Genomic DNA, 13,122 nt, shown 5'->3' with positions numbered 1-13,122 from the left:
GGCTTGAGAAGTTACATCATCCTCAGTCACCACTGCTGCACAGACAGCTATCAGCAGCAGGGGACAAGAAGCAGACCACTGAAGAGAATCTTATCTTCAACTGTAAAAGCTAAATCTGACTCAGACCAGGAACCACGGCTGTAAGCCTCTGTAAGCAGGTCACCAGACAAGCGCATCTGAGGTCTAACACATACAGGCCTGTTCTGTCCACAGTATAAGCATGGAACCTTAGCACAAAAATGTCCATTATTACATGAAACAGTTTCATTACTAATTTGAGCTTTACTTTCACAGGTGATTAGAAAAGAAGGCCCTGTTTTCAACATACGTATTACCAATAACACCGAAGACTAAATATTTATTCAATGAAACTATTTTTTATATCAATACTATATATCTTCTGAAATAAGGATGAAATATTCATTTAAACCCCTGAAAAATGAACTATAATTACTCCTTTTCCTGTTGATCACTTTCCTGCTACAGCATCCTGATTCTTAAAGAATAAATTACTATCTGTACTTGAAGCTTTCATTGCCCTAGTAGTAAATGAATGCAAAATGAATTGCAGAAAATGAGCTTTGCTTTCTGGATCTTTACAGTGCTAAATGTAGAGAAGATGTATGATGTTGCACAATTCTAATTAAAAAAGAACTATGTTCAAATGGAATTAGTGATTAAAGAGCTAAACCAGAGAAGTGTATTATTGTGCTGACTGAATACAGCACGATACAGATATTTAGTCAAATTCAAGATGGTATTTACAGGGAAAAGAATCTTTAGTTCTCTGATTTAAAACTAATGAATGCAGGAAATATGTAAGTTGAATAGTTAGACTGTGATGATGAAAGTCTTTGTTTCCTTAGCATACACCATAATGGGAGAGCCCCTACAAAAGGCAAGTGACCTGGGTAGCAACAGAAGCAAACCTCAAAAAGCTGGAAGCAGGACCTGTTCACCACTCCCCCATCCAAATCTGCCCTCAGAATCATTAGATGGCATGAGAGACAACATTCCCAACAAGAAGAATGACCCAGTCATGTTTGTCACTCATTCTGATAGGAATTTACACAGAGCTGTTGGAGCGAGTCCAGAGGAGGGCCACAAAGGTGATCTAAGGGCTGGAGCACCTCTGCGATGAGGACAGGCTGAGGCAGCTGGGGTTATTCACCCTGGAGAGGAGAAAACGCTGAAGGGACCTTAGAACTGCCTTCCAGTACCTGGAGGGATCCTACAGGAAGGCTGGAGAGGGACTTTTCATGAGTGTGTCTAGAGATAGGAAAAGGGGGAATGGTTTGAAGCTGAGGGAGAGTAAATTTAGACTGACTCTTAGAAAGAAGTTCTTCAGTAAGAGGGTGCTGAGACTCTGGAATAGGCTGCCCAGGGAGGTTGTGGATACCTTCTCCCTGTGGGTGTTCAAAGCCAGGTTGGATAAGGCCTTGGGGAACCAAATCTAGTTGAGAGGTGTCCCTGCCCATGGTCGGAGTAGATCATCTCTGAGGTGCCTTCCCACCTAAGCCATTCTATGAGAACACACAGTGTGAAGCAGCTGCTTAAACCCAGTAAAAATGCCCTACAAATGAGATCTCATTGTGTGGAAAGTATGAGGAAACTGTGTTTTACCCTTCACTAAATCATTCAGGGAAAAATCCACAACTCCACACTAGAGATTAGTTTCTGAAATAATCTATTTTAAATTTTAATTTAAAAGCATACTTGTCATTTTGAGAAAAGTCATTCTTGTTTTAAGAGCAGTGTTTGTGCTAGATTTGTGGAGAATAATTTTTATACAGAAAACACTGGCTCGTTTATTTAGGCATATCCACACGTGAGTGTGGTCACACAGGAAAAGGGGAACTGAATTCAGTCCTTCCTCTGCCTGAAGGGACCAAACTTCCATCTCCCACATGTGTTTGTATAAATATATGACTAGTTGTAAAAAAGCAAGTCTAAATATTTATATGTGCTGAGCACATTTCTGATAATTTTGTTTAACTAATAAAAATCTCTTTCAAAATGTTTTTCCACCTCTCGGCTGAATACTAATGTCCAGTCACACATTTTGATATGATAAAACCCTTAAAATTCAAGAATCTCAATTATACACTAAGGTATATAACAAAAATTAAAAAAAAATTCTCAATAGTGTTGGATTATTTGATCTTCTGGTCAACTGAAAGAAAATTTGAGTTTAAAATAAATGCTTTTTACAAGTGGACCACATACTAAAACCTCCTCTAAATGCTGTACCAAAGGTAAGACTGAAGCTTTGGCTTGCACAGCACACATTAAAATCAGTGGTGTAAATACCGATTTTCTGCCTGTCAATTTTAAATCATGGTTTTAGAATCAGTCAGTATTTGACATTAAAACCAAACTAATCCTCAGTGTCAATTTTTTTTTTCTATTTATATGACAAATTCTGGAGCAAAGCCTGATGATCTAAGTCACAACCGGTTCCCCACCATTAGGGCGATGGCCACAGCTCTGGCACTGGACTCTAAGATGACATAAGTGATACTTGGAGCAAACCTGGCAAATACTCCTGCCTCAGCAATTAACTTTTTTTGCTGCTTGTCTTTGTCCATAGCTTGATTTAGGGCTAACTTAGTCCTTATGCACAGTTCCATTGGGACAGGACAGTTTGGTAGTGCACTGTTTAGAAATCCAGAAGCAGCTCCACGTTTCCCAGTGGGGTACAGTGAAGTTTCTGTCAGGAAGGTGAACAAAGGCAGAGAGCAGCTGGGGAATCTGCTGCTTTGGCTGCTCCTGGCAGGCAGCTGCTTTAGCCAGCCACCTGCTTTGCCCGTGACTAAGGTGAGCTCTGGGCAGAAGAATAGATGTTTTCCCTTTGACTCTGCCAAACTATTCAGAGACACACCCGAGACACTAAATTTTAATTTTGTATCATTTCTGTGACACTGAGCACAACAGCAAGTCAGGAGAGGGATCCAAAACCAAGTCCCACTGAGTGTGAAGGTTTTGTAAGAGTTGCTGTTCCCAATAGCAAGGGATAGCATCTTGTACCTGCAGGCAGCGTGGTGAAAGAGCAACAAAAATACATGGTAAAACTGCTGACGCTGGGGACCTGATATTCACAGTCCTTGTTTTAGAGTGGCTTCTTAATAAAACCAGCTCTCATCTGGTCTTCTGGAGTAAATTTTCCTTAGTGACTGCCAACACACTTGTGTTGTGCTGCCAGAGTGTATCTTCTCATTCTGTATAAAGAAAAGGCATGCTCCCAAGTCAAAGCACAGTCAGTGAGGGCAATCAGGAGATTCACTTCAAAAACACAGTCCTGATCTGAATTAAAACACTGAAGGTCATGCACTTGCAGCAAACACCTGTGGAAGGGGGACATATTTCTTGCTTGCAGAGTCTGAAGGAGAAAAATTTCCATTGCTCATTCTATTATAAAAATGATTAAATATCACTGGCACCAAAATCTCAGCCTGTAGAGGGGAGGGGCCTCTTAAGCCAGCTACCCTGTTCCTTCCTTCTACAAGCAACCAGGTCATATATTCCCTTTCACAATTTACTTTTTGAAGGGATCAGTCAAATTTCTCGATGGACTCTTGAGTGTGGGACATACAAGTGGTTGAAAGGAAAGCTGTACGTGGTCTTTCCAGACAGCCAAGAGCTTGTGGTGACAGATGCCAGCCAGAACTAGTAACTACTGTCTGTTAGAGATGAAAGTGGATTGAATTCCATACTTCTCAAAAATACTCAGGATTTATACTGATAACAGACATCCTGACAGAGGAGAGATAGGAAAGCTTGAGAAATACCCTTGGGAGACAGAAAAATGATGGCGCAGAAGGTATGGATGCTGGCTAGTACCCAAATAACTCAGCACTGCACTGGAGGGTTGAAAATCAGTGACTGGCAGTGGAGCTCTAGGACTGGTTACAAGGTGTCATATGCAATACGTAGAGTGCAGTAAACGAGAGACCACCAGCACCTCCTCCATTTCAGTTGCTGCTTGAATGAAAACCTTTTCTTCCACTTCTCTGCAATACGTTAAGATCAGAGGCATGATCGTTCCCATCTGCAGTGTGGATTGGCATTAACTCTGAATATTACATCATCTAGTAAGGTGACCTGACCACAGCAACCATATGTGTTTAGGTAACAACCTCCTTTCAGGGTTGTATAGAGAGCGAGAAGGTCTCCTCCGAGTCTCTTTTTCTCCCCTTCGAGTCTTTTCTCCAGGCTAAACAATCCAAGTTCCCTCAGCTGCTCTTCATAAGACTTGTTCACTTGACTCCTCATCAGCTTTGTTGCCCTTTGGACAAACTTCCAACACCTCAACACCTTTCTTATAGTGAGTAGCTCAGTTTTGATATCCCCAAATCAGATTTGGAACTGTATGCCTATGTATGTATACCAACATCATCATAAAAAAAAAACTTGAATTTGAAATAATTCTCCTATTAGGGCTACTTCAGAAAAGTAACTCAAAATGGATTTTGCAGCATGCTGCTTTGAGAATTTTCAATGCTCTGCAGCTCTTCTTTGCTGAAAATGGAAGCTTTATAGCTCTGCAAAATGAAGGCTTTCAGTCTTTCTGTGAAATAGAAGGGTTTGCAGTGGTCATTTCTCTATTGGATTTGCAAATGATGGCCCTTTTTAATGAAAGAGCAAACTATTGTCTGAATAGTCTCTCCTTCCAGTCTCTGGATTGATGTAAATTCTACATGCAAATAAGAATGGCAGGAAAGGTCTAAATTTGACTCTAGGATTGATCTGGAGAAGGGAGTGGGGGAGGATGGTTACCTTTGGAGTTGGATGCCAGGTGCCATAGTTCCAGGGTTTCTTTAACATCTTCAAAGAGCTGTGAAAGGCATGTCTGAAGCAAGAGAAGAGAGCAGCCCTCTGCTACCACCCATTAGTCTCACAGGGCAGGAGCAGATCTGCATTGCTAAAACCAAGCTTTGCAGCCAAGCAGGCATCGCTATAGTACCATATAATGGGATTTTAATTAGAATTTTAATTAGATAAAAATACATTAAATTACAGGGGTTGATTGTTTTTCAACCTTTGTTTCTATTGAAGAATATTAATATCTTCTTTGAAATGAAACACTTGACGTTGGAAGTTGAGAACCAAAACAAGTTGGAAAATGTCAGCATGAAGGCTGTTCAAGCTGTTTTAATTTGTCCCTTGCGTGTACGTGTGACGATAAGATCTTTAATTATGTGATCACATAATTTTTTCACAGGAGGAATGGTGCCCAGAGAGTGAATCAAAGGTGTCTGTTAAAGGAAGCTGTTGCCTCCAGAACCCTTGCCTTAATTGCTGGAAAACTTAGTAGTTTAAGTAGAGGACTGCTGGAATCAAAAGCACACTCTCCAAGGCATTTGAAACTCTACTGAAAGACTGGGATTTGTTTCTTTCTTTCAAGATTTCTATGGGATTCTGGAAGGCAACTGGTTGTGGAGGTGATCTCTCTGTATCGAGTTGCTGTGGCACACAGGCCAAGGTGCCTGGGCTCTGAGCTCAGCTGCATTTGGAATGAATGCAAGTTTGCTTTGAATATATAAAATGCTGTATAAATGCAGAGTCCTCTGAAAAGTAAAGCCTGAATTGCGTTACTCTGATGTGTCAGAACCAGGGTTGTCGAAAGAATCCTCTGGGTTTAAGTAGCCAGTTCCTTCTCTGTAAAATGGCGATACCATCACCCTACTGCAGTTCAGTTAGTTGTATGCTTTGAAGCATTCCTGCTGAGTGCCATGTCAGGAAATTGTTTCATATGTAATCATATAATTATGTAGTTACAATGTATATAAATATATATATAATACCTTATAGAATACATAATGTATAATGAGGAATCCCATTTTGGCTGATGTCCTATAAGTGAAGGCTGCTGGGGATGAAAAAAAAAAGGAGTGATCACTCTGCAGTCTGAAAACATGAGGCAGGGTCCTACAAATGCTCAGTTTACTGTAAAACTGAGTGTTCCCCCCCATATTTGCAGTGAGGGAAGGGTCCTGTAGAGGCAAACCAGCAATCATTTAGTTGGAGCTACATGGAGATGTAGAGATGTTTCCACCATTTGAAATGTTTGACTCAACATAAGCTGGCAGTGGGTGCTTTCAGCCCAGCAGTGTCCTGAGCTGCATCAAAAGAAGTGTGACCAGCAGGACAAGGGAGGTCATTCTGCCCCTCTGCTCTGGTGAGACCCCATCTGCACCACTGCATTCAGTTCTGGAGCCCGCAGCGTAAGAGGGACTTGGAATTGCTCGAGCAGGTCCAGAGGAGGCCACAAACATGATCAGAGGGCTGGAGAACCTCCCTTATGGCAACAGGCTGCAGGAGATGGTGGTTGTTCAGCCTGGAGAAGAGAAGGCTCTAGGGAAATTGTAGAGCAGCCTTCCAGTACCTGAAGGGGGCCTACAAGAATATTGGGGAAAGACTTCTTGCAATGGCTTGTAGTGATAAGACGAGTAGGAACAGCTTTAATCTTGAGGGGAGATTTAGGCTGGATATTGGGAAGAAATTCTTTCCAGTGAGGGTGGTGAGACACTGGAAGAGGTTGCCCAGGGAGATCATGGTTGCCCACTCTCTGGAGGTGTTCAAAGTCAGGTTGGGTGAAGCCTTGAGCAAACTGGGCTAGTGCAAGGTTTCCCTGCCCATGGCAGGGCAGCAGTTGGAACTAGATGATCTTCAACATCCTTTCCAACCTAAACCATTCGATGAATTTATGACTTTCTGCTGTCTTTGGTGTGTAACTTTCCTGGCCATCCCATCCTTTTGGATCCAGGGTTGGCAGTTTATTCCCACCAAAGCTCTTTGTAAGAGGGAAAAAGGAATGTTAAAGCCAGAGTTCTTGCTGTTTTCTCAGTTGCCTTGTTGGCAGCTGATCTATGGTGGATTATATCTTCACTTCCACATGACATTACACTATCCTTACAGTACCTATTTTACTTTGCAAAATCTGTTACAGAATATGAAGTGAATATCAACTTATGAATTGAAATGGACCAGATAGGAGTATTTAGGCAATTTGCCTGAATTTGTTGTCTTAGAAGAGGTTGATGCCATGAATAATGGGGTGTTAGATTTTTCAAATAACACTGTGTGTATAAAATACGGAAACACAGAATGATTGTCTTAAATTCAGAAGGCTCTTTTGTCATACTTATGCATGTTCTAAATGAGACATTTTTCTCCTGAATTGGAAGAAAATGAGCTAGTAGCTGTCAGTTGATAATGTTACTCACTTTCCCCTGCTTAAGTGCATTTTCAAATTACTATAATACCTGTTTTGGTTTTTTTAAAGCTAACTTCAGAAGAGCAGGAGTCTAGTTTGCTACTTATCTACCTTAATAGGCAGGATTCAACATGAAAGAATCAGTCTTCTTGTGTGCTAACAGTGACAGGATGCAGGTATCATGAAGCAGAGTGGCTGTGCCTCCCAGGTGTAATTCTGGTAACAGCTGGAGGAGCACTGTAGCCAAGACAGGTCTTACTAATCTATTTATCAATAAATGTATTCTTTCTTAAACTCCATTTCAAAGCATTTCAGTAATAAGTTTAAACTTGGGTTTAAATGAAGAAGTAACACACATATAGATGTGAGTGTTTCATATTTCATTTCAGTGAGTAACAAAACATTTCAACAGATAGTGAAAGCAATTTTTTAGTGTGTAATCATTCCAGTTTAAGTTCAAATGGCTGTAAATGACCTTCTGTGCTAACAAATAAAGACCTATTTTAACAATAATCACCTCCCATTTTACAGAAACATGTATTTTCTTGTAATCCTTTGTCCATAAGAACTCTCACAATGTGTTCTCCATGCTGAAAAAGTAGAATTATTACCTTGTGATGGTACCTGGGGAAAATGTTATGTGAGCTTTTCTTTCTAAGTCACCTCTGAGGTTTTTCCTTTCACATTCATCCTGCTGAGTCTTTACTGTGGTCTTTGGGTGTGACCACAAGAGCATTTTCGTTTGGATCAGGAATACTTTAGCCCTTCTGAATCAAATCTACTTATTGTTTCCATTTGTTGCCCTTTGATCCACATATAAAGAGCATGGGGATGGCATTGGTTACAGAAGGCTGTGGTAAGATGGACTGGGTGAGCACAGCTAGCGTGTGCTAACTGCAGACAAGGGCTTGCTCCATAGGAGTGGACAAGAGCAATTGCTCTTTACACACCCAAGATGGGCTCTTCACAGCAAGTCTCCCTAGTAACAAGTGTTAGAGCAAGAGGGGATGGCCTCAAGTAGCGCCAGGGGAGGTTTGGATTGGATATTAGAAGAAAACTTCTTGACCGAAAGGGTTCTCGACCACTGGAACAGACTTCCCAAGGAGGTGGTTGAATTCCCATCCCTGGAGGTGTTTAAAAGATGCAGAGCTGTGGTGCTGGGGGACATGGTTTAGCACCAGACTTGGTAGAGGTAGAGAATGGGTGGACTGGATGAGCTTAAAGCTCTTTTCCAAACAAAACAATCCTATGATACTCTGATTCTAGGACTGAGCTGCGCTTTCTGGAGCGTCACTTGGTCTTCAGTGCTGGCTGTTCCCTGCAGTTTTATTCCTTCTGTAGCCCACTGACTGCTATCTACATGCAGCCCATCCTCATTACACACATCTGTCTAGAACAAAATGCTGATTATCAGTATGAAATATTTCACAAACTATTGAGCAGGTCGTAATAATCTTAAAGGAAGCATACAGTAATCATAGAATCAGTCAGGGTTGGAAGGGACCACAAGGATCATCTGGTTCCAAACCCCCTGCCATGGGCAGGGGCACCTCATACTAGAGGTAATGCTGGTATCCAAGTGGGTGTGATTCAGATGGATGCTTCAGTGTGTCCCAGAAAACAACTCTACTGCCTTTTCATGTGTGTGTGCAGAAGTGAGAAGTGTCCTGTTTGCTGGCAGTGGTGGCAGCCCAACAACTATCAGATCACAGAATAGGTGTTGGGAGGGACCCCTGGAAATCATCTTACCCAGCCACCTCTGCAAAAGCAGGTTGACCTAGATCACATTGCTCAGGATCATGTCCAGGCAGATTTTTAATGTCTGCATTTCTGGGCAGTCTGATCCACTGCTCTGTCACTGACCAAGTAAAGAAGTTTTTCCTTATGATCAGACAGAATTTTCTGTGTTAGTTAGAGCCCATTGCCCCTTGTCCTTTTGTTGGGCACCACTGAAAAGAGTTTGGCCCCATTCTCTTGATACCCACCTCTTAGATATTGATAAGCATTGATAAGATCCCCTCTCAGTCTGCTCTTGTACGATCACAGAATCTCTTGTTATGTCCAAGCTGCTCGGAAGCCACTGCCATCCCCATATAGACAGAAGAAATAATAATGTGTCTCCATGTAACCCAAATACAGCATGTGGCCACAGTACTGAAAGCTTTGGGCCTGCACATTGTAAATCAAGAGTATATTGATCACTGTTTTCCTTTTTTTGCCTCTCTGCAGTCACCAATTATAATAACGTGGTAGAAGCGAACTCCGATTCCGATGACGAAGATAAATTGCATATAGTGGAAGAAGAAAGTGTAACTGATGCAGCAGACTGTGATGCTAGTGTGCCAGAAGATGACTTGCCAACAGACCATACAGTATTACCAGAAAACAGTGAAAGAGAAGGGAGTACAAACAGTTGCTGGGAAGATGAAGGTATGTTCATTTTGTCTGATGCTGCTATGTGGAGAAAGGTTTCTGACAGACAGATTCAGTAGACATATTTTGTGGTCACTTTGTCACTGAAATAATGTGTAATATGAAAAAATGTGTAATGTTCACCATCAAAAAAGTTGTGTCACTTAGATTTATTGTAATACATTTTATGTTCTTTATTTTACTCAGAGGTGCATTCGTTCCTTTGGCTTTGCTAAATAGGAGCTTTGAATCTGTAGATGCAGCATTCTCAAGGGTGATCAGAAACTGGTTACTTGCTTTGAGTTCTTCCAAGTCTTTTTGCCTGGCAGCTTTCTGTTTTAACTCCCAGTAAGGTTCAGGGGTAGCTCAGCTTGAAGAGTAAGCAGTAAGCCAAAAAACATGAAACAAAATAATATTCAGATAGAAATTTCTTCCTGTGAGCTGCTCCTGCATTTTTCCATGTAAAATATAGCTAGAAAAAAACCCAATTTCTAGATTAATAGTTATAGAATTGGCTATCTTACTTGTAATGGATCTGTGTTTTGAAAACACTGGAAGGAGGTAAATCTTGTATGTATTATACAGCAGCTTTAGAATCTGAAAATTTGAAGCAATCAGGAAATGGGCCTGGAAACAGATAGGGAGTCTCATAATGTCACACAGCATGCTTACATTGGAGCCAAATTGGGATAAATGCATAAATTAGCAGAATTTATTGTGGAATTTTGCCTTGATCTCCTGAAAGACACAAAACATTTTATGGCATATCCGTTTGTGTCTGAACTCCAGCCACAGTTCTTCAGCATCCACCTTGTGAAAACTGGTGGTTTAAGACAAATTGCATGACCTCACATCTAAATAAATGGAGAGCAGTCATATGGTCCTTAACTGCAGTCCAGCTGAGAGAGAGCAGCTGAGAGTTCAAAGAATAGCATCAACTCAGCCTGGTTTTACATAGCTGCTATTGCCAAGGTATGCTGTGCAGGGAAATTAGGATCTGGGGACAAAATTATTAGGTATTTTTCTTAGTCCTGTAATATATTTGCTCTTCTGCATGCTGTATCTATCAGGAACTGCAGTTACATAAAAATGAGCTGTGTATAGAGTATTTCTTGAACCTTTCAGGCATAGGTGTAGGAAACCTGACATAAGGAGTGAAGAAGACCACTGGCTCACAGGAGCATTGGGTGAAGACTCTTTGGATTGAATGTTTCCTGGAGATGTTACCTACGTGGCACAGCTTCTTGCCTCAGAAAACTTCCTGTTTTTTTTTCAGAACTCTAGATGTGATGGCATCTTTTTTTGACTTCTTGTTTCAAATGTACCATTTTTAATCTTTTAAAACTCGTTTGCTTATTTGCAGCACTTGAACCAAATCCTACTGTGCTTATAGAATCACAGTGTAAGCAGTTTTTTCTCTGCTTTGGCCACTGCTGACAAAGAGAGGCTTTCATCAGCACTTAGACAAAAGATTTCTAGGATCATAGAATGGCTTAGGTGGGAAGGGACCTCGGAAATCATCTACTCCAACCTCCCTGCCATGAGCAGGGACACCTCTCAACTAGACCTGGTTGCCCAAGGCCTTATCTAACCTGGCCTTGAACACTTACAGGGAGAAGGTACCCACAACCTCCCTGGGCAGCCTATTCCAGAGTCTCACCACCTTGTTACTGAAGAACTTCTTCCTAAGATCCAGTCTAACCCTGCCCTCCCTCAGCTTGAAACCATTCCCCTTTATCCTATCTCTAGACACCCTTATGAAAAGTCTTTCTCCAGCTTTCCTGTACCATCCCTTCAGGTGCTGGAAGGTCCTCCTGGAGCCTTCTCTTCCCTAGGTTGTACAAACTCGGCTCCCTCAGCCTATCATCATAGCAGAGGTGCTCCAGCCCTTGTATCATCCTTGTGGGCCTCCCCTGGACTTACCCCAACAGTTCCATGTCCTTCTTATGATGGGGAACCCAGAACTGGACACAGTATTCAGGAATAACTGTCCTGTGGAAGTTTTATGCAGCTTTGATTTGTTATGGTGATGTTGTGTTTACTTTGGTATCTTTCAGAGAATGAAAGATGTGAGCTGAAAATCATCATCCAAACAATTCAATGAATCTATGAATCATTGGTTGGACTTGATGGTCTTGGAGGTCTCTTCCAACATGGTTGATTCTGTGATTCTTAGTTGCACATTAGAAATGTGGACAGAGAGGTGTTGAATGCATGATCTTTCTCAAACAGGGAGTGATACTGGGGTAGGTGTATGTGCATATCCAGGACTGGTCATTATTTTCAGGGAAAAAAAGACCAGTGTAACAGTTTTAATAAGTTTGTGTTTCATGGGTAAAGCAGCGCTCTAAGTCTCTTGGTTTAGCTGAACCTAAGAGACTGAGTTTTCAACAAATTCTGGTCAAGAACAGCCAAGAATAGAAACACCGCACACAACATTTCTTCATCAAATTGGCTTCCTTCCGTTTCCAGTCATTCTAACTGAAGTTCTAGAAGACCTTTGCAACAGGTGTTTTAAATATAAGGTGTATATCTCAAGAAGCTCAACTGAAACACTCAAAGGGGTTTGACAAAGCAAACCACATGTATCCTGCACAAGTTGTTGGCAGTGTGCCAGCGTGCATGTGTGCAATGATTCTGTAGTGGGGGGGGGAGGATTTGCTTTAGTTTACTGTAAAACCTACCCTGCAGTTCAAAAATAAAAGTTACACTATTCACTTACTGTATAAATATACATAAAAAGCATTGTTATGTATTATAAGTCTCTAGAGATCTCAGGCTCAGAACTAAGAAATGCCTTTGAAAAATAAATTTTAAAAAAAGGTCTAGACCTTGAAATAACCTTTAAAAATTAATGAAGTTATATTTTCTCTTTAAGATCTTCCTGCAACTCACAAAATTCCTTCAACTCACTAAGATTCCTTCAACTCACAAAATTCCTTCAACTCACTAAGATTCCTTCAACTCACAAAATTCCTTCAACTCACAAAATTCTTTCAACTCACAAACTTCCTTCAGCTCAAAACGTGAGGTCAAGCCTGTGTGCTGTAAGATGGGTTTTGTTCTCCCAGTGTGACGGGCTGCTGAGCAAGTTTGCTGTACTCTTTTGTATTCATTTAATTTGGGAGGAAGGCTAAAGAAGTGTGGCATCTTTTAGATGCAGTTTTTACTCACTGAAGCAAAGAAGCAGGGAATATTGTAAGCTGTAAATGGTGCTTGCTGCATGCATATCAGAAAATCAGCCCTAAAGAATTTCAATTAGAAACTCTTTTGATGGGCTTTGGAATTGATTCCTTTCCCTGCAGTGAAAATTGCTGTGAAGTTTGTCTTTCTGTGTACAACCAAAATTGCCATTTTGCTAGTGCTTTATATTTGATCAGTTCCCTTACCCATGCAGAGGTTTTTATGGTCAGCCTATGACACAGTGATTGTGTCATACATGTTAATTGTTAGTACCCTTTGTTGCCTGTCATTTGAAAATCATTAACATTGAC

General features: G+C 41.1%; 1 protein-coding gene across 5 annotated transcripts in view; it reads left to right on the top strand.

Moving 5' to 3' along the window:
- The window catches only part of ZEB1 (zinc finger E-box binding homeobox 1), a 102,446-nt gene that overhangs the window by 72,457 nt on the left and 16,867 nt on the right, over positions 1 to 13,122 (top strand). For 3 of the 5 annotated variants that reach the window (XM_054390178.1, XM_054390177.1, XM_054390175.1), the window contains exon 2: positions 9,446 to 9,646. The exons of 1 other annotated variant lie outside the window; for it this stretch is intronic. In XM_054390178.1, the coding sequence (XP_054246153.1) occupies positions 9,446 to 9,646 (201 nt within the window). Of the gene's footprint in view, positions 1 to 9,445; positions 9,651 to 12,933; positions 12,950 to 13,122 lie in introns of all 5 variants that reach the window. One more of the 5 variants, XM_054390174.1, reaches the window with a different exon arrangement.

The sequence above is a fragment of the Indicator indicator genome, chromosome 20, assembly GCF_027791375.1.
Source record: "Indicator indicator isolate 239-I01 chromosome 20, UM_Iind_1.1, whole genome shotgun sequence".
Taxonomy (NCBI): domain Eukaryota; kingdom Metazoa; phylum Chordata; class Aves; order Piciformes; family Indicatoridae; genus Indicator; species Indicator indicator.
The sequence above is the reverse complement of the archived record's forward strand: the minus strand, read 5'-3'. Positions and strand labels throughout refer to the sequence as shown.